Source organism: Temnothorax curvispinosus, unplaced genomic scaffold (assembly GCF_003070985.1).
Source record: "Temnothorax curvispinosus isolate PA1 unplaced genomic scaffold, ASM307098v1 QBEX01010941.1, whole genome shotgun sequence".
In the NCBI taxonomy this organism is placed as follows: Eukaryota; Metazoa; Arthropoda; class Insecta; order Hymenoptera; family Formicidae; genus Temnothorax; species Temnothorax curvispinosus.
Genome location: NW_020220721.1, coordinates 704,728 through 730,102, shown reverse-complemented (window position 1 = coordinate 730,102; position 25,375 = coordinate 704,728). Strand labels below are relative to the sequence as shown.

At 32.9% G+C, this 25,375-nt stretch overlaps 2 protein-coding genes across 9 annotated transcripts in view; both read right to left on the bottom strand.

Moving 5' to 3' along the window:
- LOC112460967 (otoferlin-like) overlaps positions 1-13,914 on the bottom strand; it is a 38,065-nt gene extending 24,151 nt beyond the window's left edge. For all 4 annotated transcript variants that reach the window (XM_025025941.1, XM_025025944.1, XM_025025945.1 and 1 more), the window contains exons 1-3: positions 13,383-13,914; positions 6,169-6,227; positions 756-944 (exon numbers count right to left, since the gene is read on the bottom strand). In XM_025025941.1, the coding sequence (XP_024881709.1) occupies positions 756-944; positions 6,169-6,227; positions 13,383-13,461 (327 nt within the window). In that variant the 5' untranslated portion in view covers positions 13,462-13,914. The remainder of the gene's footprint in view (positions 1-755; positions 945-6,168; positions 6,228-13,382) is intronic.
- A 5,157-nt stretch (positions 13,915-19,071) lies between these two features.
- LOC112460973 (putative fatty acyl-CoA reductase CG5065) overlaps positions 19,072-25,375 on the bottom strand; it is a 9,469-nt gene continuing 3,165 nt past the window's right edge. Inside the window, exons 2-11 of one of the 5 annotated variants that reach the window (XM_025025959.1) lie at positions 24,975-25,069; positions 24,598-24,877; positions 24,277-24,492; positions 23,187-23,384; positions 22,565-22,761; positions 22,115-22,224; positions 21,816-22,014; positions 20,889-21,128; positions 20,461-20,718; positions 19,072-19,750 (exon numbers count right to left, since the gene is read on the bottom strand). In XM_025025959.1, coding sequence (XP_024881727.1) covers positions 19,588-19,750; positions 20,461-20,718; positions 20,889-21,128; positions 21,816-22,014; positions 22,115-22,224; positions 22,565-22,761; positions 23,187-23,384; positions 24,277-24,483 — 1,572 coding nt within the window. In that variant the 5' untranslated portion in view covers positions 24,484-24,492; positions 24,598-24,877; positions 24,975-25,069 and the 3' untranslated portion in view covers positions 19,072-19,587. The remainder of the gene's footprint in view (positions 19,751-20,460; positions 20,719-20,888; positions 21,129-21,815; positions 22,015-22,114; positions 22,225-22,564; positions 22,762-23,186; positions 23,385-24,276; positions 24,493-24,597; positions 24,878-24,974; positions 25,070-25,375) is intronic. The other 4 variants (XM_025025957.1, XM_025025960.1, XM_025025958.1 and 1 more) reach the window with 4 other exon arrangements.

The following is a 25,375-nucleotide window of genomic DNA, read 5'->3' as shown; positions in this document are numbered from 1 at the left end:
GGAGGAAAAAGAGTAAGCAAGGAGTAAAATTAAAATTGCTATCTCAATTAAATTAGGTTTGCTGTTACTGTAACGAGTGAAATATACGCGGGCTTTAGAACATTTTTTTAGATTTTTTATTCCTCGACATTTCAATTGTAAATTCTTCGCATTTTAATTCTTCTTTTTTACACAAGAAAACTTAAGTCATTTAACAATGATGTGAACTTTGTTATTTCAAACAAGAATTTATCGTAAATTTATTCGAAAATGCTTATCATTTAGCAAATTCTCACGAGACACTGAAGATATTTGTATGATTGTAAATGTACCGCACGTGTATACATACATATATATTTAGTGTAACTATTTTTTATCGTAAATTAATTAATTTACAAGTATGTGTTCTTTTTTATACTAAGAAATTAACTAATGAATCATATGTCATTAATAAAAAAGAATACTAAATTTCACCTAAATTACATTGCATAAAACTTATCTTACAATTAGATAATAAAAATGGTTAAGACGGTTCAAAATTGAGACAAATGCTGTACAAAATTATTATCGGTAACTATTTGAAAATATCCAAAAGATATAAGAATAGATATGGTTATAAAAATTTTATAAGGAAAATAACATATTTTATAGGCGATGGCAAACGTGCGATATTTGAGTCCTGTAACGATTACGTGTCGCGCATAGAAACTAGAAACGTATATCGTGTATCGCGGCGATTACGTATTCAGCTATTCTGTTCGATATCGGAAACGTACCGGAAGCGGCTTGTTATTGAGGTCGACTAGCGAATCCGAGACCAGAATCCTCCCTTCGCGCACCACCGTCTGCAACACCAGTCCATATCTTGCCGCAACTTTTTCGTATCTCAAGACACCGCGCGATACAATTGCTAGTTGCAGCACTTCCGCCTCGTCCACCGGTCTTCCTAAGTTCCACGTGAAACTCTGAAAATGGAAAATAAATTATTCAGAACGCACGTCTTTTGATTTTCTTTCCAATAAGACAACCGATAGATATAGATGAAAAAGACTGTGTGAAATCGGCAGAAGTCGATCGTAGTTATATTTGTTCTATGAAATTAAATTTCTTACATTTGAAATCAAGAACAAGTGTAAATAAAGAAAACTTTGGATCTTTTTATTTCTTTCTTTTCACAACATATCCATTGATCAAATAACTTTCTTTGAAACTTTGAAGTAAAGTAACAAGATTAAAAGCAAGATTAAAAACGAAAAGATAAAGTACAGTAGCAAGATTATAGGCAAAAGAAAAAGAACCGTAATATATCTTACAATGTTATCTTAAACATTTTTTTAAACATTTATTAATTAATTAATGAAGAAAGAAACGCTGTAACTATACCATCACAGTTTAGAAACAACAAAAAGTTTAATACGTGACTAGTCCTCCTCCGCCATCAGTTTTGCTCGATTTCGTCGTGACCTTTCTGCATATATCTGTGTGTGAGATATGTGGGACGTAGGTACAATTTAACGCCGATACCGAAGGGTAAATGTAAAGGGATGTTCGTGGCAAGATACTCTCGAGGGTATGCCATTAATTCCTTCTGAGGTGTGACTACAGGTTTTATTTTAATTTTTAAGGAATTAAATTATTTTATATTTTTTAAAAAGATCTTGCATTTTTGTCAGTTTTAATATAAACCTAAAGAAAGAGAAACAGAATCAAATTCAACTATGTTTAAATTAACTTTTAGTTCTGAAAATATATTTTGTATTTTTGCAGAGATATTAATCTTTTTTAGTTGGTCGACTTTTGGGGAAATATAAATAGATTTTTCGAGCTGGATATCGAAGAAAAATATCGCTCTTTTTTCAATATACTCGTAAATTAATTATACGTTGCCATAAGCGAGACGATTCGAATCACTATATTGCGAGTTTGCACGCATTCAGCTCGCACGCACATAAAAAAGAAACATATGAAATATAGCGTGACACGCGAGATGTGTACATGTATTCTCTTCTAAAAAGGGTCCCTCTCTAAAAAAGGCGTGCAATCATATCTAAAAAAAAGGCATGTAAAGTCGATATTCGGACCTATCGAAGTTTATTGTTGTCGCTTTTTCGCGATGCCGGTTGGTTCCCAGGTAGCAAGCACTCGTCATTTTGCCGTCAATTGACGTCAAAAGTCTGTCATTTTGACGTCTTTTGACGTCAAAATAACGAGTGCTTGCTGGGTTCTCTCGCTGCGCTTATATACTTTATTTGCAGCTGTCATCGTATATTTTGACAGTTGTGTGTATCAAGCGGTGTTAATAGTGTAATAGTAATAGCATAATGTTAAAGCTAAATAGCGCGCGCGAACTGCGCGTCTGTATTGTCTAGTATAAATAAAAATGGAAGATAAAAATGGATCGATAAATTGTGAGCACGGATACCTTTGAGAAAACCACTTAAGAAACTTAGAAAGAACAGATATTGAGAAAGCTTCTAAGCGAAGATCTGCCGCACGATAAAGACGATTTATTATTTACGCTCGAGAAACGCGAGGCGCTTTTTTCTCTTCATGATTTTTAATAAAGCCTGCACCCGCTGATCGTCGTTCCAATTTCAATTTTGCCTTCTCTCCTGCGAAGAAACAGATGAATTAAAGATCGGTAGGGTTTAAAAACAGCGAAGAGACCAAGTTACGAGTTTTTTACGAAATCAGAGAAATGTGTATACAGGTGACTTTCGAATAATACGGTACTTGCACGAACTCTCGAACAGCACGATAAAACATTGTGACAACTCTTTAATAACACGGTATTTAAGTTGCACAAAGTTTTGGAATAATACAGTCACTCAGTAAAAGAAATGCACATACATATGTAGATGCGGGGGTAGAGCTTTTGTTGCTTTTTAAAAGTATCTTTTAAAATTTAAATATTTATATGGAACTGGAGTTTTGAATATTGCACGGTTTTTAACAACACGGAATCAATTAATCGTATTATTCGAGAGTTACCTGGTATTTCAATGCAATCTTATAAAATCAGAAAATATTATATATCGCTGCTCCGATTCTAATGATAATAGTTCTTTTTTTAATTTTTTTAATAGAAGAATCAGAAATAATGAAAACTGGCGTTTTTTGTGCTCCACGTTCACTAATTTAGTTACCCGCGGTGACAACGCAAACGGGTAGAACAAAACGCAAAAAATATCGATTTCAAAGACTAGAAATTTCATTTTACAGAATCAAATTCTTCTCACATCTGTGTTTCGCAGAAAGTCATTTGCGTTTTACCTTTAATATTATGTCTGCAAGAAGATTGATAAGTTTGAGAGAGCTCGTCAAAAGTTCTTTTTACGAACTGAATTTTTCATTTCACAAAATCGAGAATTATTAAAAAATTTGTTCTATTTTTTTTTTTCACGAACTTGCTTTAACTTTTACGAAAAGTAAATAAGAAAAAAACAATGTGGATTTCTTTTTAAAATAAAAAAATATTAAAGATACTCTTGCCTGGCTTCATTCCAGCATTAGCTACTATTTTATAATTAATTATCAACATTGCTCTCCATTGGAGAAGAACATAAAACTTTAAAAACCAATCCTAGAAATCGATATCGAGTAATCCGTTTCAGAGCCATGAATTTCTTGCACAATTCAATTTGCACATGTTCAATCAAAACCTTTGCAAATGCTATGAAAACAGATCGAGATCCTTAATTATGCTGAAAGCATTATAAAATCGCGACCCTCAAAATTTATACGCGTAACACTTCAATCATTTATGCAAATTTTACACGTTCATTAGTTCGTGCTGTCCGTGCTATCGGGATATTGCGAAGCGTTTATTTCCTTCGCGGATCGTGTTTACGAGGAACGATACATCGTTCACGGGCACAACTGTTAGACAACTCGCTGTCAGACAAACTTCTTCAACGCGGAAACGCCGTAATGGATTAGTTCACGTCGACGTCATTGAATTGAGCTCCCGATACTTATTAAGCACCTTCCGCATCCGCGGAACGCCGAACGCGATAAACCGGGTCAGTATTTTGTATATTTTTGGCGCGGAATTTATAATATCCCACCTACACAATGCGCCCGCTGTAAATATCAAAGCCTGCCCTTTTCGCAATACTCGCGTATTACGTATATCTCGAGGACATATGTCGAAATTCCCGTTTCACGAGAAGACAGAAAATAAAGAGCTACTTTACCATTGACGCAAGCTATTGATGAGCTATCATGATAAAACAACGATCCACGTGGCACGTATTGCCTCGTAAAATAAACGATTAAATTAACGTCGCGAAGAGCAACATTTAAATCGCACGGACTCTGTCATATCAGTTGTTGCGCAATTACATTTCAGTGTGCGCTGGATATGTTCGTGCAAAGCAATCGTATTTTATAACGGGCGAATATATATGTTTGCTGCTGTCGCAGCCGGCAGCGATCGTGCGTAAAGTTTTCAGATCGCAAAAATACTGCATATTTATCGCGTTTTTCACGTTTGTCATGTGTGACGAGGATTTTACTATTTTGTTATACGATTTTTCTACACACCTTCGCTTCGACCGTGACAAAAAAGTTAATGGACATAATGGTGCGCCGCAACGTATTAATAATAATCGCGGCCATGCTGATTACGTGCGCACAATATCGCGGCCGCATTTTGCATCCCGGGAAAAAAGGATGATCAAGACTGCGTGCTCTCTCGTTCATCACGAGCTTGATAACAAATCCAGCGCCGGCTTTTGTACTATAGACTATGAAAATCCTGCAGGTTGCCATTGTGCAATTTATACTGTAAAGCAACGATGCGGATTAGGAAACTCTCGAGGAAATTTTTTTATGAGATTTTCTCTTTGAAGTTTTCTTTAATTTACAGAAACGCAACTATAAACTGAATCAAAGGAAGAATCGGAGCCGAGTAAACTTTTTGAGATCAACATTTAACACAGAAGTAGTAATTACTACCGGACCGCTGAAAACCAACACTTTGTTTATCTTTCGCAAATCTTTTCGAGCTTGGAATTAAACCTGGTCACGTCGTCGCCTTGAGATTTTACACTCGATTTGTGCCATCGCTTTTGTTATTTATTCAGTCGGCAATAAATATTAAGTGTACAGTAGATTATAGATTATATTTTATCACGTAATCCCAAGAGAATTATTAAACAACGCAATAACGTACGATAATATTTATCGGATAGAAAAACAACAGTATTTATTAAATAATTGTTTATTGGATGAAAAATAATGATTGGACGAACTTTTTCTCATATATTTTTAATTGCTTCCCTGAATGCTTAAATTATTTAGAAGCGGCGCTTAATGATTTAATGTGTTTGTAATATAGGAGGCTGTGACGGAATCGTTATTTTCCAGATGACACGCATATTTGTTACTCTGACGTTCATAATTATCACGGTCATAACAAGGGACATCGACACTCCGATAATTCAATACCCAGTACCCAACTAATAACGTTTCATCCGAAGAACCATTATCGGTACGTGTTTATCGCATGTTAATGGAAATTTAATGGGGAAATGTGTTTAATTAGAAATCTAACCAAAATATTCTCAAGATATTTTCTGCAAACTACAATATGATAGTAATCAAATTAGTATCCCTGCCTGTTTAGGATACCCTTAAACTTATTAAAATATTTAAAAACAAAACACTTTTAAAACACATTATTTATTAAACTGACAAGTTTGTTCTTCAAAAATACTGTTAATTTTTAGACTTTATTATTCAAATTTATAATTTTAAAAATATGTGTCAAACAAACTGAGTTTTTTTTATAATATTTTATTTTATGATTAATAATAATGTTTAAAATTTGTTTTATTTTTTCTATCGAAATTTAAGTATATATTTTTTTACATTTTGATAGTAATCTATTCATTGTAATTTAGTATGTACAGCGAGTTTGTCGGAAGCGGCGGAAAGAAGGAAGAAAAACGCAACGAGACGATTTCTCAGAATTGTATCAAGTTTGTAGATCCAATAGTTTGCGAAAAACTCGAGATAATCCTCATATAAAAGCGTTCTTCTTTGTCACGCCCACGCTCTGTTGAGGCGCAAACTTAATCTTGTATACAGAAACGTATTCTCGAGATTTTGCAAAACTTATCGACGACCTAGTGTTCGTGTTGTGTAAAAGTACAAGCGTTTTATAAAAGAAAGAAGAAACTTTACCTGCTCGACCTCAATGACATCCCCGCTATCCTCGAGTACCGACGAATAATGTGATACTTCTGCAACAGATAAAATATATTCTATATAATTTACACATTTATATTCTATAATTTTTTTTACTATGTGCAAAGAAAAACTTTTATAATATACGTTAAAGTTATGTGACATTATATTAGAAGCTATATAAATGTGTTCTCGATAATAACAATACGAAACACAATCTAAATATAGAGGGGTAAAAACCACGGTGGTATAAGTAACATTTTTAAAAATATTTTCTCGTGTGCATAAATGCAATTTATATATTGTACAGATTGCATCTATGCACACGAGGAAATATTTTTAAAAATTTGACTTACACCACTGTGGTTTTTATCCCTCCATATAATTAAAGATATAAGAAAATAGAAATAAATAAAATTAAAGCACGAACGTATATATTAAATAAAAGAAATTATATAAATACATTCGCGCACTTAGTTTTGACATTAATATTCTTTTATAAAGATAATGCTAAAAAATGATCTTTTTAGTTATGGCACAACTTAAATTTATAAAACTAGGAATATATCTACGCAAAAAGCACATGTAGATTTGAAAATAATTTTATTTATAAATAATTTGACACACTCTTTTGCCTTTCCAACTCAAGGAAATGTTTAGTTCTATGCAATGGTCACGCGCACGTCAGCTTCCATTTTAAATTCGAAAGGCTCTTCACAAGTTTGCCGGTTAATAACGGCACTCGGGGGCAAATTAAAATTACATTTTGCGGCTTTACGTCAGAAGCGCTTCTGCTGCTGGTATTCATAAAGCGGAAAAGAGAACATATCAGACTTAGCTTTGGAGCATCATGGGATAGAGATACCTCTGGAGCAGTTACAACACAAAATGCCTTTATTCTCGAGCAACAGTAAATACCTTACTGCTATTTTGCTACTGTAGAATTCTCGGCATGCTAGGTACGAATCGCAATATGATTAAATCGCGTTGCGATGCACCTAACAACACGATTGGGGATAACAACGTAAAAATAATTTGCTTTAGCGCCATAGTACTCCAAAAAGATATGCTAACGATAAGTCGGCATTATTATTATTTTTTTATAAAACATGCGATTTTTTATATCGCAACAGAGTGTCGAAGAAATGCCGTATACTACTTTTCTTGCTTGTTGATTATTTATTTATCTGTAGAGTGCAATTTTCTAGATGCTTTTATTAGATATGTAAAAAGGCCACAGCTTTGAGTGACGCGTCCTATTTGTACTCGCGATTTAATCGCGAGCTAAACGACATATATAGCGCATGGCTGTATTAAAATGATAAAAATAATTTAGTTTGTAGGCGGGATAATACATTAGATATTATAGATAAATATGATACATCGTTACTAGCTTACTTTTGATTTTCATAAAACAAGCGGGTTTACATATTAACCCTATTCACTCCAACGTTTTTTTCGCCCCAATAATCCTCCAACCATGCACTTTCGAGTCCCACGTGTTTTTTATAATGTTAATAGCTTTGAAAAATTCTCCAAAAATTATTATAATATCTTTGTACCTTCGACTAAAAATCAATGTAAAGAACATTTGGAAATAATTTATTTAAATATTTTTTTACAACAATTATATGTTGACAAACACACGTTACGACTCGTTTTACTTAAAAAATCATAACTCACGAACAAATTGACGAAGCTTAATGAACCAAAACGCAAATTAAAGCTAAAAGTAGTGCAAATGAGAAAAAAAATATGAGATAATTATTAATTAAATAAGAATACTTAATTTCGTCGCCGCAAATTTGGTAATTTTTAAATGGTACAGAAGGACTTTAAGGACTTAAAGAATGCTAGAAAAAGAATTTCTGAATAAGAAAAGGCGAATTTGAAGTGTGACAGATATTTTTTATGTAAAAAAATTAATTTTTTTTTAATAATCGTAGCTCCTCCCCACCTCTTCCACCTGCCTCTGAGCCATAATAGACCTCTGTGGAATGTTAAATTTTTTTTTAACGACAAAAATATTTTAAATATGGTTAAATTATACACAAAAATACATTTTTATCGAAAAAAATGCTTATTTACCTTTCACACAACACTGACGTAATTCTCCAACCATGCACTTTCGTGTCCCACCGAGATTTTGATTGTTCCCCGTTTCGAGAGTAAATGAGCTAGAACTTTGAAATTTTTACCTGAGGTTCCCTGCCACAATAACTTTTTTCCGGCGTGGAGGAGATCCTCCCACGATCATTTGTTTTCCGGAACAAACGACTGTTAGAAATTCGTGGGACACGAAAGGCATGGTTGGAGCGAATAGGGTTAAATTGGAAGAGCATATATTTGACCATTTTATTTATCGCAACTTATTTATCTCGAGTATAGCTTCACAATTATTTTCTATCTGATTTATCTTTATCGGAAACAAAAGACTGTTTGCTAGTGGCGTATCTTACCTGCGGTAAAAGTTTAATCAACAAGCTAACAAAATTTGTTAACGGTTTACCGTAGATAGAAAGTTTCGCGCAGAGTAGATAAGGTGCTTTATGGTCAGCCATGCGCGGCGCATACGCAATTGCAGACAGACGCGAGCGTTCGTTCGTTAACGCTTAATAAAATTACATCACGAATACGTGGCAAGCACCCTTTTTTATCACTACTTTCTCTACTGAACCGATTTTTTCTTTGGAAATGGAACAGGGCGTCAGTTTTTCCGGCAAGTCATATCAGAAATACATAGTGTTATCTATAGAGTATGCGTAAAGTCATTAACAATAGATTGCCTATTGTTAATGGCAAGAAATTACTTTGTTTCTCTTTCAATTTTCTTTCCGTTTTATATATTCTCGCCTCGATATCTCGTCAAACATCTAAGTTTACCGTGAGACAAATATAATGAATTATATAGTTACAGTATTTAACGTTTGAATGATATAAGCTAAATTACATTAAATAAGACTAAAATATTAGTTACTAATAATAAGTAAATCTCACAAAAAATTATATTAATATATAAAATTAATTACAGTAAAATTATGAGAGTTCAGTTGCTACTAATTCATAAATAAGCACTAGATCATCTAATCTTCTTGATCTTGCGTTGTATAGACACAACAGATTAGCTTACGCTCTAGACCGCGTGCATATTCATGATAATTAGAACGCGATGTGTGTGTGTTGCAATTATTATAAATTCACTCTTGTCAGCCAAGTATGCTACCCATATGCGATTTTATGCAAAACAAATTTAAATGATTATGCCGTATCGACGATCTGAATAATTATGTATGGCGCAAGACGTCTTTTTTTTGCCGTGCGAACAATATAAGGAATCAAATGCAAATTATGCAGAAATAGCTGAGAACAGCATTCACAAGAAAGGCGACCTACCTGCGAATGCATAAATATTGCGTTCTGTTTGCATAACGAAATGCAGCTATCGATTCGCTCTCGAGGATATTTGCAAATTGCTTAGTAGTGGGCACTTGAACCGCGCGAACGATCGATGCCCGTTCTGAAAATAACGTCATAACGATTTTGCCATGTAAATTTAGAAAAGATCTTTAACACAAAACGCTGCTCATACATTTGCACTGTCACGGTGTGGATTGTTCTTTAATATAATCGGCGTCAGTTACGATGAACAATGCACGCAGAAAGTTATAAGTCCCCACTATTATTCAACATTATTGTTTCAACGATACGATGGGGAATGCAAATTATCTTCATTTGTAATAATTAAATAATTATTATTAATTAATTTTATAGTTGGAAAAGCGTAATCATTGCATTTCCGTGGTATTTATTGTACCGCGGAATAATGATCAATGGTGAATTAATTAGTTTTCTGTTTATATCCGTATTTTCTCGTATATCATACGAAATGTTGATGAGATTATACCAGGAAGGTTTGAGAGATGCTGTTTATGATTCGCGAAGACCTGAAAAAACAATGGATTTGGACGGCCGATATTTGATATAAACTATTACATTTCTGCAGTTGACCTGCGTCAAAGCGAAACCAGTCATTTAACAATATCCACTTCTGTTTAGTCAAGTTTAATATATTCATCTCTCTCTCTCTTTCTCTCTCTCTCTCTCTCTCTTTCTCTCTCTGCCGCAAATTACATATTATACATATAATTTGATATAATAGAGCGTTTATGAATTCCATTAACACGTCGATTTCGTGATATTAAGTGGTTTTGCCAAAGAAAATGCGTGTAATGTATATGACGTGTGTTTACAATCAAATAAGCATATTAATTATTAATTTTAATAATGTGTGCCAAATATACAATTTTAAGTATTTTCATTTGTATGTAAAATAAATTTCTCTTTAGTCTCTGTTAATAATTTAGGGAGAATGTTATTATATGTTACAACAGGAATATTGAAAGGCATATCGAATGACTATTATACTGTTTCACATTTTCATTTCCGTGTGATAAGAAGTTCTTGCTATACAACGGATAATCATGAAGGAAATGAACGTAACTTAAACTTGCGGTGTCTGTTACACTCCATTATGCGCTGTTCTAGAAACAAATGTTATTTATTCCAAGTTACATTTAAAAAATGTGCACTTTCAACTTCCATCAGCATTTTTATTGTAGCTTGTGCCATCTTTACTGAAAAGTCGAGGACGTACTTTGACATTTTATTTTTAATTCTCAGACGAAATATTCGTGCATAACAAAATAACTGAACAGAAACGTCCCGTTTCATCTGTTTCATCAGTTAAACATCTCGTTGTCTAAGTTCTAAAAATATATAGAATTAATTATTGCACAAATGCGAGGATGTCTATTTATTTTTATACTTTTATAGAGGGATTCAGATTCCAGATTGCGGATCTTCTAAAATCTCACGTACCTCGTTAAACTCTGAACTGTCCGCGCATTTAACAAAGCGGATCTTCTAAAATCTCACGTTTCTCGTTAAACTCGGCACTGCCCGCGCATTTAACAGCGGATTTATCGCGATTTACATTGTGATCAGCATCATAATTCCGATGATTCTAACAGCCATTGGTAATCCATAATAGAGGCCAGACAGGTATTACAACAGGTGTTGCAAGGAATTCCCATCGTATTACAGTGCGGCGGGGGATTATAGGAAACCCGAACCACTAATCTCATATCGCACGTAACGTCTCTAATTCTTCATTACGCATAATTGCGCATATGTATAAAGGACGCTGGACACCGTAACTTTTTTGCTAGAGGTCCTCCTTTGATAGCGTTCGCATTAACTGTGGGGCAGGTATGATTAAATAAAACATTACTCTCGCTATAGAACTTATAGGCTATGGGGCATGCGTCTCTCGCTGCTGGCGTTTGAATTTTCTCCTGCATTTACAGCCTCACGGCAACAAAACATCGCAAAGCAATAGATATCAAATTAAAAGTGAAGATCTGTTGAGAATTTTCTTCGGAATACCTATATTGTATCTAGAAAATCTCGAGAAAATCTGAGAGAGTGTGTGCTAAAATATAGTTTTCATATGATTTATGTGACGTAGATATCCAACAAGCATTTCTGAAAACACGTTAATTATACACGCCTCGTATTAATTAAATATTCGCGCAGTTCCGTTAATTATGTTCCGTTATTTATTGTTCCGTTATTTACTGATGTGTGAGGGAAGAATTGTTGCGCTACTAATATTGCTGCGCATGATAAAGACAATAGGCTGACAGTAGAGAAGAGTATGACATTAAAAATAAATTATTTTTTAGTTAATAAAGACCTTGTCAGAAGCGAATTGTAGAAATGTTAGAAATGATAAGTACAATAGAGTGTGACAACTAATTGTCAACAATTAACTGTTATTATTCTCATTGAGTTCTATCCTTCCTCTTACAAATTGCGTCTATTGTAAACTACGAAACGTTCCATTTCCATCAATCAAAAGGACATTTGACACAATACTCAATAAGTAGTGTTACTAATATTACTGTAGATGATAAAGAGAATAGGTATAATATTAAATTATTCTTTACTTAATGAAGACACTTGCAACAAGTTAGAAGCGAATTGTAGAAAAGTTAGAAACGATAAGTACAATAAAAGTGTAACAATTATTCGCGTTTTTATTCTCATTAAATTCTATCCTTTCCTCACAAATTCCGTGTATTGTAAATTACGAAAAGTTTTATTTCTATCAATAGGGCATTTAATATAATACTCAATAAAACGCACAATGTAGGTAGATATTTGAAATGATCATGAAAGAGGATCTACGTCGCACAATGAACACCGCGATATTGAATGAAAATATTAAATTTATCGTTATTTCTGTAAAAACGAACAAAAAAGCGTGATTTTAAAAAATAGCAGAGATGAAAGTCGCATCTATTGTATCGACGTTGTTGTCGACGTTTCAATTATTGAAAAATTTCGATTAACGTACGTTCGTTGGATTATCGGAAAGTCATCGGCGCATAGCAGCATGCGACTACAACCGGTTAACTCGAAATTAGGGAGATTAACCTAGAGCATCGCTCGGAGATTTGACCGAGGTCTCCTGTAACGAGGACGCAAATCTGCGACACAATCAATCACCCGGATATAATGCACTAAACGCCGACAAAGGTTGTGTACACGCAGATATGCATCCGACCACGTGACATGCGCGTGCATTAATCTATATGGAATTTGCATAGTATTAAACCAATAATATTGAGAGTATTCAAATAATGGAGATACAATGGCAGTGTATTAAGTATAGGGTAAATTGTGTATCAAGAATAATTATGTGTGAATTATAGAAGAGAACAATTCTGTACATTTTATCTCTGATAATTTTTCCTTTAAAAAAAAAAGAAAACTGCTGATATTCTGAAAAACTGACACGCATATTAGTGTAATGACGAATAAAAGAAATAAATACATATTAATAGATACATATTAAGAAATAAGAAGGATTGAGGGAGAGAAGGGTAATATGATAAATAATTATTAATTTCAGAATGTTTGAAAAGTACTCGACAAGTTCTTTGATGGTTTTTCGAGAAAGGAACAATCTACTGAAGTCGATTTTAGAGATGGCAAATTGCTCTTTTTTCATTTCCGGATAGCAATTTTATTTGAGATCATCTTTTGTGCACGTGAAAAATCGACTCGAACAGATCGCCTTCGTGAAAAACTCTACTTCGTGCGAACGTCAGCGATTCAACAAATTTTGAATTATGTGCTAACGTTACCTCGAAAGTCGATCTTCGCGACTTTCTCGCCCTTGCACTTAAGACCCTGAATGTTCTTCAGGATGACGACGAGCGACATTCTTGCCCTTCTACTGAGCCGCGATTATGGGAACCACTGAATAGAGGCTAGACCCTCTCTCTCTCTCTCCTCTCCCCTCTCTCTCTCTCTCTCTCGTCTAATTCTCAATGATCGCACGAGCTCTCATTGTACCACCCATGCACGATATCGGTTGCTCCATTCATCGATACCGTTTTCGCGCCATTCGTGGCTCGCCGACGCCGCTCCAGCCGCAGGTCCGAGTAACGAGAGGATGAACGGGACACGGAGAATCTATGCAACTGCAAGGAATCCCTTTTCGTTGTTGCGTACGTTATCGAACCAGGTGTGACGCCCAGCTAGGCGAGGTCAAGGTGAAGGAGGAGGAGGAGCAGTCTTGAATCACGAGTCTTGATGGGACACGTCGTGGCTTTGAGGAGCACGACTCCGAGGTTCGCGCGAACGTGCCTCCTGGAGGCTGGCTCGTCGACTGTTCTCCATCCTCCGAGAATTCGCGCCTTAAACAACCCCCGTGAGTTTGCACCGGGGGAATAATTTTGGCGCACGCGCCCTTGGCCCGTGCGTGGTGGTGGCCGTCGGGGTGCCGGCTTTCAGCGTCACCCACCACCCGCTGAAACTGGCGTTCACCATTACGTGTACGCCGAGCGTACATCGTTAATGGATGACGTATACCTCTTGCACATGTCACACTGAATCGCCGTCGGGTTAATCGAGCGACAGGTGCACTCCCAACGGGCGCAAAAGCGAAAAACGCACGGCGACGAGCTCGTAGAACCGAGACAGAATTCTGAAGATAATGAGTGAAAATGTCGAAGAAACATTCTCTAGAATTTTAAAGCAAAAGATATCTTAACAATGCGTTCAAAAATGTTTAAGTGCAGTCTGAAATAAAAAAAAGTCTAAAAAAATGTTTTAAAAATTCAAGATACCTCTTAGACGCCTTTCTGCGATGTTTATTGAGCATCCCCGCTATATGCTGATAAATATATAAAATAAAATAAAAATTGTAAAATATGAATTTGACAATTTGCAAATATACCTAAGTAAATAAATTTAAAATATCCGATGAGATCTGCTTAATTCGTATTGTTCCATTCTACACAGAAATATTTCACAAAAATTTTAAATAAATGCTAATAACGAAAATTAATTATACAGTTAATTATATGAACATAATAAAACTTATCTACATAAAATTAAATATTAAAATGTCAGGTTATATACATTTGCACATATAAATGTACAGGGATATACATACAAATTTTATCCTCATACATTACAGATGTTTTAAAATGTCAGGTCAAAGATGCCAAATAAAAGTTTCTTATGTATCATACATCACTTTTTTTCATATTCCATATCCTGAAAATATAAACATTAGGATAAATGCTCAGTTTTACGACGCAGTTTGTAAAGAATAAAAAAAAATATAAAAGAGATATAAAGAGGGGAAACACTTTATTAAATATTTATATACATATATGTATATATACATATATATTGAAAAATAAAGCTACTTTTTTAAAGTAGCTTTTTATAGCTACTTTATGTAAGATTTTTCTTATTCTTCAATTATATCTAGGCTCGATTGATATAATCAGAAATATATTTTTTATTTGAAATATATTATCTTTTATTAAATATCTGTAAAAGATTAAATTAGACATATGCGACATTTGTGAATTAACGCAAAAAAATTGACATGTAGAAATTTTTATGCCCTTTATATGCCAATATATTTCACCAAATATTTAGTTACCGCAAACATTTAGGTAAAAAAATAGGATAAATGTATAATTTCGAGTTTTATGATATTATGGAAAATATAATATGTTTTCTGGATACCGTGCAAAAACTACAAGCGTGAAAGATCAACCGAGTTATTAAAATCGAGTTTATCATAAAGAAAATGGCCCGTAAAAGGTTTGTAAAAGAAAAGGTGTCCGGTAAGCGGACGTAAACTGATATATTATCAAAAGAAAACAGGTGATAGAACAGCGTGAACATCATGAGATCGTATTGCACTACACTAGAAAAGTCTTATATAATATATTTACTGAAAAATCGACTTAAAATAAATTAATAGAATTATTTCTGTTCTTAAACTACAAAATTCCAATAATTTGTTATAATCAAAAAATTAATATATTTATCTGTTTTCAACAAAATTTAAATAAATTGTATCGTAACTCGCTTTAAAAAATTTTCTCTTAAAAAATCAAATTACAAAAGTTTAAGTACATTTAGTTTTAATTATATATTATTTTTTTACGTTTGCACTTTTTTGAGCTTTGCATAGTTAATTTATATATTGAATTTCTTGGTTAAAATTGAGAAAACCCTTAAATAAATAGAAATGACAAATGTCTATTAAAATTGATGATTGTTTCGCGACAATTTTTAGTCTGCAATCATCGTGTGATTGTGAAATGTTAAAATTGCGAAATTATTCGACTTGTCACAAGCTGTCTATCTCAAAATCAAATCAAAATTTCAAATAAAAGTCAAATGAAAATTCTATTATGCAGTGACATACGACTTGTGCCACCGAATGTAATCGTATTGATCTATTAGCATTTTTATTCGATTTCATTCGACTTTTCGCATCTTTTTTGCGACCATAAATTATACCTTCAATTTATCACAAAAAATACGTATTGTTCTCAGTGTTTCTCACATTTTTAATCTCTTAAGTCATTAATTCTCTTCACTCTTGAGCGTTCTAATTTTCATACGCTCGGAGGATCCCTGGACTCTGAAATATTCACTCCGGTAATCTCGATTCTTCAACGCTCTCTAGATAGACTTTCAATCTTCTTTGACTTTTAAATTTGAATATGATAGTACTCGGTCTCTTTGATGCTTCTCAAACAACATATAATTGCTTCAAGAATAAGAAAGCCTCTTCATCTTTCGAACATAGAAATTGTCTTAGAAATTTACTGTTTCTTTCTTAACGTTTTTACTTAAAAATTCTCACATTCTGTAACTCGCTTTTTCGATCTTTTTATATTCCTTTCGTGCTAAATAATTCTTTACTTTATTAATTATCACTACAAATACCTGCATTTTGCACGGGCTCTTAATTACAAAATCATAATTCTTCTTGAAATAACTTTGTTACATTTATAACAGGTGTCCAATTACGCTCCTTTTGTTCGTGTCTACTACGTGCGCGTGTGTCTACTGCGACGTGAACGTTTCTACGATTTATTCAAGAGATTTCGTACACGAGGGGATGTATAAAAGCTGACGTCGGCATCTCGTATAAAATCTGTTAGTCAGAATCGCGAGATCGCGGGGGAAAACCGCCGCATTTGCTTTTAGATGGTAGGTGCGTGAGGAAGTTTAACAAATGGAGAAAAGTTCGTAGATAATACTCTCCCATAACTCACGGCCACCCGTGCCTGCACAACTCCAAATGCAATTTTAATTGTGCTATAGAGGGTCACGACAAAGTAAGATTGGAGCAGAAGAGGGACAGCTCTCGCGCCGCACGTCGACCGACGGCTAGTGGGCTGTTTTCCGAATGGAACGCACAGGGGTGGATCAATAATGGAATGGGGGTTGACTGGGATTTCTCAGCGCCATCCCACCATATTATGCGGAACTTACAACTGTTGCTTTATCCTCCCCCTCTTGCTCCGCAATTAAGCTTTAAATCCTGCATAGATTATGTTTCCCATTGCAACGCGATTTGATTACTTTTTGCCAAGATTAATCAACATTCAATGACGCGGATGATGCTGCGACGCGTTCGGCTCATATGGATTACAGTCGGTTAAATGTAAAATACTTGAGACGCAACTTTAATGATAATAATTAAATATTTAAATATAATAACAGCTTTAAAATAATTTTGAAATATTATATATGTATATTTAAAACAGCTTTAAATAATAATTAAACATTAATGACTTTTAACATCAATAACATTTTCAATTATAACAATATAATTAATGTCTGTCAAAGGAAAAGAATATCCACTTAGTAAAAAAAAAACAGGCATTTGTCTAAATAATGAGTTTGTATTTTTCTAAATAAGTTAAATTTTTTATCAACAAAATTGCCTAGAAGAGAATAGAACGTTTTTTTTCCTCATTTCGCGGTTTTGCAAAATTTATCGGACAAATCTTTTCTCTTCTGTAATTTCTGTAATTTTTTCTTGAAATGTTTATCACGTAAATTCACATGATGAGTAAATTTTCATTTTCAACACGGTAATACGAATTAAATTTGCTAAAGCAAATTAGATAACGTATAACTATTCTTAAATCAAAAAACATAACAAGATTAATTACTTGTTTTAAACACGCTCTTTATATGTGAGCAAGTTTATATATATCTCTTAGCTCACTTTAACTGACATAAATTAATAAAGGAAGTCGTACAAATATAATTTATTGTAAAAGAGAACACGAGATACACACTACGGACACATTCTGTGGAGCAAAATAGATAGGAATGAATGATATAGCAATATGCGCCAGGCTATTTATTCTTTTCTCACACAAGTATCTTATCTGCAGATTCCACATTTTCTGCTTGGAGTAATAACTACAAGTTTTATGTCTATATTTATCAATGTAGATTAACTTATAATCTCGGTTTAACTTACTAACTCTCTTCTAACTCTTAGGACTAGAAAAAGATGAAAAATAAGTTAAGATTAAAATTATGCATTGCTAGAAGTAAACATTAAAGTCTTAAACTGGATAAATAACAATTAAAATGAACGTATAAGCGCGTTAGAGTATTCATGTACGTAATAAGTTAAAGAACAAAAATTAGCCGAGCGGTCAATATCACCTCAACTGTGAAAATTATAACTACTATACAGATTATTGTTAATTATCTCGCTTTCGCTTCATGATACGGTTTACAAAATCCTATACAAATACGCAGGAGCAACTGTATGTAACAGCGAAGCTATATTGGGACACCCCTTTGTACCCTGAGAAGAGCATCGATTGAGGTCATCAGAGGTCCCGCACGGAAGTTATACTCGGGAAATTGGATGAATTCTTGTGCTCCGATACAGAGCTCAGAAAATCTAGCTACATCATCGTCACAATTCACGCTCGTGCCAAATCTATCGACAAAAACAGGTTTGTCCGAAAGTGCTGGCTATAAAGAAGGGAGAGTTATTTTATTATGCGATACTTGACACATTTTTGCTATCTTCTTTAAGAAACGAAGGCCATAAGGTTTCAATTTTTTATAAAATCCATCTTAGACGACCTAAATTCTTTTTGTCATCTTTTGCATTGTACAAAATGTTTACAAATTAAGATATTTTATACAGATGTATGAAAACGTGAATACATCAGAAAATACACGGTATATAGAATAAATGGAATTATAAAATTTATAATAAATTTAATAAAAAATATAACAATGGGTGATAAAATTAACTAATATTGTCGATTTTAAATGTCATCGAGCAGAACACTGCGACTTTTGTTAAATTTGTCAGAATAGCAATAAGCATAATTAAAAATAAAGCTTTTTTTTAAGTAAAAATTCATAAAAATGCATATTTTTATTTGCAGGTTTAAATGATTAATAATGCATATGATAAATTATTCGGCTGGTTTTAGTGGACTTTTTTGCTATAACAATGAGCTGGTATTAATGCATAATAAATCTTTTATTTTCAAATAATATTTTTATGCGCATATAAACCTTTATTCCATTAAATATGCTTGTACATATGTATCGAACAATGTAGCGATATTTTTCAATAAAATCTATACATTACACTACAGAAAAGCACTTACATTACCTACCTTACATTACGTATTTTACATTACGTATCTTATATTACGTGTCATTCTATCGAAATTTCCTAAAAGCTTACGTTTTGATTGAGAGTTTAAAACTGATTTAGATAGTTAGTTTTTACAAACACCTGCGATACGATCTAGTCTCTAAGTATATTGAATTTATAGCTAATATCAACAATATTTCTATATGGACGGTATGTTGAAATTGCCTTCCACCTCATAATTTATGCCCGGAATTACAAGCGGTTCAAATGAGAGACGCAATATAGAACATCGTCAGAGGCACTAACCATTCCTCGTCGACTCGTCGAATTCCATATGTGTATAACGCAATAAACGTCGAATGTGTATAAGTACGTTCTTAGAGATGCATCTTCGTTAGTAATCCGCCTACGACCGGTAGTGATTTTATTACGTCGGTGAGAGAATCCAGGCAGACTTTTACTATCCCAACATTGTTGTAAATAAAATATAATAAGCCAAAGTAGAATAAATATACTGCTGTAACATGGACAACGTACATTCTGAAACACAAAACGTTTGTTATAAAATACGATGAGTTTTACAGCATCGAGTTTGACATAATTGAAATAGGTGATTGAAAATTTAAAAATAAATCTTAAAATTTAAATTAGTTTAATTTTAATGTAAACTTAGAATAAATTTGGTTATACTAATTTAATATGTATATTAATTTATTAATAATATTAATTGATTTAATTTAGTTTATACCTTTTGCTTTAATTTTGAGAATTTAAAATCATGTTCTTAATTGTTCAGAAAAATTAAGCAAGATCTAAATCCGTAATTATATAGTGTACTATGTAATTATTGATATGTAGAATGCAAAACGGAAATGCACATCAAATAGCGTAAGAAAGAAAATGTATTCATTTGAACAAGTGACAAGTTTAAACATCGTTAAGTTTCTCTTATTAGCCATCTCTTCTGTTATATGAATAAATATCTTTCTACGTAATAGAAAGTGTTCAGTTTCTCTTAGGAATGTACAATTGTTACTTTCCAAGAATGGGAAGAAAAAATGAATACATGAAATTTTTTATTAGCATAAAAATATACATTGTGTTCTCATTTCTTTCTCTTCTGCTTATTGAAACACTCAAACATTTGCGCCTTTACAAAAGTTTCTGGAAAAAGTGACTGAACAAATTTGACGGAATCGTATTTTTCAATTGCATGAAAACATTATACAATCTACGTAAATAATACTCACATTTTTTGATGCCGACGAGCTTTCGGCAGAGTAGACAGATCCTCTTTCATACAATACTGCCGTGCGCCAAGGACAATGTTTTTGAGGTACTCATTTATATCAATATCGTTAATAATAATTCGAAATATTTCCTTGTCTGCTTTCGATAATTCGTGGTTCATTTTAATGATTTTATCGTTATAAAATATCCACTCCCTTGTAGTAAAATATTGCAACACCTCGAGGCCATCTGAGATTCGCTTTTGGATTCTGACCATACTGTTTATAAAAATAAAAATAAAAAATAGAAATAAAAGCTAAGAAGCAAGATTTTTAAATAGTTCTAATAATATTATTTAAAAATATATTATACAATAGATACATATTGAAATGAGAAAATATAATTTCCAAATGATATTTAAAAAAATCTCAAGAAGTATAAAACTTACAATCTTTTCTGTCGAAATATTAACATCAGAAAGTCAATCAAATATGCAGGGATAATATGAAAGAAGAAGACGAAAAGATTGTGCACAAATTTGCTACTACGTATATCGCCGTCTGGATACCAAATTTGTCCCTCGAAAGGATATGCATGAAGAGCATTTCTGCCCTTTTCTAATATTTCTGCCCATGTGATCGGTCTCACATTGCCTTGCGTTATATTGAATACGGGTATAGTTTTCGATCTGTAAATAATAGATATAAAAAAGCAAATGTGTAATAAATATGTAAGAATTCAAAATATTTCTGTGTCTGAACAGAAAAAAATATAATAAAGATATTTCTCTAATACATAAAAATATTTCTCTATTACATATAAACAAAATAATTGTGCAAAATCACAAATCAATTTTCAATCACCTATTTCAATTAATAAATGTTTTGTGTTTCAGAATGTGCGTTGTCCATATTACAGCGGTATATTTATTCTACTTCGGCGTATTATATTTTATTTACAACAATTTTGGGATAGTAAAAGTCTGCCTGGATTCTCTCGTAAAACAGACGACGTCTATATGTAGAAAACGTATCAAAAACCTATGATTATACTATTTAATGTCAAACAATCTATAAGCTACAATAAGTCAGTATTTTTTAATTAATTTAATTAAATAAGTTTAACAGAAAAATTTAGATTTTAAAAATTCTTTTTACTTAAAATTTCTTATTATAATTTCTGTTTAAATATCTTCCAGAAAATAACTATTTATAATTTATATATTAAATATAGACAGGAAGACAATTACATCAGCGAAATAGTCCAGATTTGATAAATATAGGCGGTGAATTCACTTTAATTTATTATTATTAATTGTATCATGTTTTATTATTAAGGAAGAAAACAATATAGGGCAGAACGAAACTATACTTACTTCAACAGGTCGGTAGCAAGTTTGTATGCAATCCCAATTACAGCATTAATTGCGAGATCGACTGGTACAACTTCGGCATGATAATTACCGTTGCAATGCATTGATCTGATGACACCTTTGCCCGCACCGATGAGCAAGCCTGTTGGTCCGTTCAAATTGTCGACCCACCCTGGCATCGGTTCCGCATAACTAGGTATTACTGTGCAAAAAAAAATGAATTAATTTTTATTCTCTTTCACTGGCAATGGTCGAGATATTTTATAATCTCTGATAATTATTAAAATATGTTTGATAATTACCGATCGATGGTCTAGCGATGCAGCAAGGTAAATTGGGGTATTCGTTGGTCACCAGTGTTTCAGCCAAACGTTTCGAATACGTGTAAGTATTTGGATGCGGATGCAGTAATCTATAAATGAGAAACTGGATATGTATAATTTTATATTTACATCTTTTATAAATATAAAAAAATAATTTAATTAGGTTAATTTTAATTTTAATTAAGCAGTCAATTGACCGAAAGAAATCACATACATGCACTATACATATATGCACTAATAATACTAATATATGTATTTATTTTGTATTTAATATGTATAATTTTAGATATTTTTAATATAATAACTTATATAATTACATGCAGTCATTATTAATTAATTAATATTATAATTAATATTAGTGAAGTGTACCCGTCGGACACGCTTATTATTAATAGGCCGAATATCATTAATAACGTCAAGTTTAATTACTTGGGCGTAATAAGATCGATACTCTCGTCGTCTAACCACTGAACAAGCCTCATGATATCTTGAGGATCATCGGACGAGTCGTAGGTACGCTCACCGAGTTCCTCTTGGTCGACGTGACAGAAGGCCGTGCTTAAATGCACGAAGGATTTTAGATGCTTCATTTCTTTTGCCAGGTCCAGTATTTTTTTTGTACCTGTCTGAAAGATTATTTCAACATATTATCATATTTTACATATTATCAAAAGTATTAGCCTAGAATTAGTAACGCATAGAATTAGGTTTAAAAGATATATCTTGGATATATCTTAACTGTCAGCGCGAGAATCGTGTTTTGACAACTAATAAGTGACAGGTTGTTATAGATTGATTTTGGTTATCTTGATGCGTGAATAAGTAAATATAATAGTCGAGAATAAATGGCCCGTGCGAAGGCCGCGCTTTGTAGTGTCTATAGTTATAAAATATCGCGTAAACATAGAGTTTAAAGATGATCGTACACAATAATATAGCCATGCGTAGCATATTTGATATTAACACCAATAACACACGAAACACACGATGCAATACAAGAAATAAAGCTTGATTGAGATTTGAGATTCCTTCGTGGCGATTGATATTTTACCGTGTTCATTTCGATGGCATCTTTCAATTTCGCTTCCAATCGAAGTGTCGCGGCGAAATGGAATACCACGTGTACCTCGTTTATTAAAAGTTCACGCTGTCCATCAGTAAGGCCTAAATTGGGCAAACATACGTCGCCATTCAGTGATATCACTTTTTTAAAAAGCTGAGGTTTCTCATTCCGCAGTCTTTGAAACAGCTGTAAAAATATCAATTATTAGTAATTATTACTAAAATCTTTCGCACATATGTATATATTATGTATTATATAAAGGAGTAAAAAAGTAAGTCAAATATTTAAAAAAATTTGACTTATACCAGTTTGGTTTTTACCCCTCCACATATCTATATACTGCCATTTGATTTCAAGCTATATCGTAGCTTGAAGAGTCTTTCAAATATTTATCCAAAACAGATTTATGAATAATTTTTGTCGTACGTTCAAAGTTCTTCGTATATACTGTGCGATTAAATTCCTTACAATATGACAGTATTTTTGAAATTCTTGTAACACAATAGTATTTTTTGAAGTAAAAATTTTATTACAATTGAGAAGAATATATTAATAGCTAAATCTCATAAAATTGAATGATGTGCTTGGTAAAACATTCCTTATATATATAATACATATATCTTTCTGTTCAACCGTGCTCTGAGAAAAATTATAACCCACTTTGAGGCCCACGATCATAGTAATCAAATTATTTGGATATTGTAACCCTAATTAAAACATTTTGGTTAATGCCTCTTAAATAAAAATTATCTTTGCGTAAAACTGAATAACTTAAAAATCTTTGAAATAAATGGAGCTAATTACGATTTTTAGTTACGCGTAATCGTGGGTCCCAAAGTGGATTATAACCGTCTTTATTTTTCCCAGAATGAGTTTCTCAATAATATTTTTGCGTATTATTATGAATTAACTGTAAATAACATAATCAATAATGAAATATAAAAATAAATTGCATTAATTAAGCCTAAACAGATGCATACAGTGTTTCGTGAGAATTCAGGGTGCTACATTATTTTGCGTAATATTACTTTGTTAAACTAAAGAAAAATAAGGTAGCATAATTTCCGTGGTTTCTTACAGGCAATTTGAACATGTCGTCGAGCCGAGTTTCGACACTGCGGCCTCTCTTGGTTCGCATGAGAACGTAGATATTGTCAAGATCGGAACAGTGATACAGCAATTTCTCCAAGAGAACTTTACCCATGAAACCGGAAGCACCAGTGATAAAGATGGTTTTGCCTGTGAAGAAGGATTGTATTTCCGACTTCGTTATTTTTTCCTCCATGGTTGCGAACTGAAACATAGAAATTTGTCAATTGTTTTTTCAATATATTACGAAATTGACGATGAAGACAAACACAGATAGATAAATAAATAAGAGAGAGAGAGAGAATTTTACTAGTAAAACATGTAATAAACTGCGCAAATTCAATTTACAAAGTAATCTTGATATGCGTTTTTGTTTTGCGAACGTCAGCGGTCGTAACTAAGCGAAATGCTGCATATTATCGCATTTTTTACGAGTTCGCTATAATTATCTCCCTTCTTCTCTCGTCTACTGCACACAGCAGATTCATAAATCTCGTAAATTGACTTGGCGGTCTATTATTTTACCGCAGCACATCATTTTCCTACAGAAGTCTTGCATTAACTTCACATCTCCAAGCAAATAAGAATTGCTGAAAGAGAAGAGAAAATTGGTGAAAGGCCGATCAATTGCAATAGTATAATTGCAACTTGGTCTGATTTCAAGTGGCGAAGCATTTCTCCATATACCCATATGCAAATCCGCGAGTTTATAAGACAGTTGTTGTTTATTGAGAAAACTGTACGAACATTTTAATATCGTTGAATCGAATGTTTCCATAAAACTGAAAGTTAGATATATTTTTATATCATGAGAAATAAGTATTTTTTATGAATATATGATATATGAATCGCCTTTGCAATCAACTTTGCGGTTACTCTTACTCAATTGTAAGAAAGAATTTAAAGAAAGTATTAAATGTATTTATGAGGCGTGAAAGATCCTAATTTGGTAGATTGATTTATATCCGGGATAGTAAATCTTCTCGGGGAAATTAAAGACATCGCAATTTCTCTAACGTTTATATTTACCAAGGTACAAACAGGTTTTGCAGTACAAAATAAATCTAGCTAATAGATGTTGCAACATA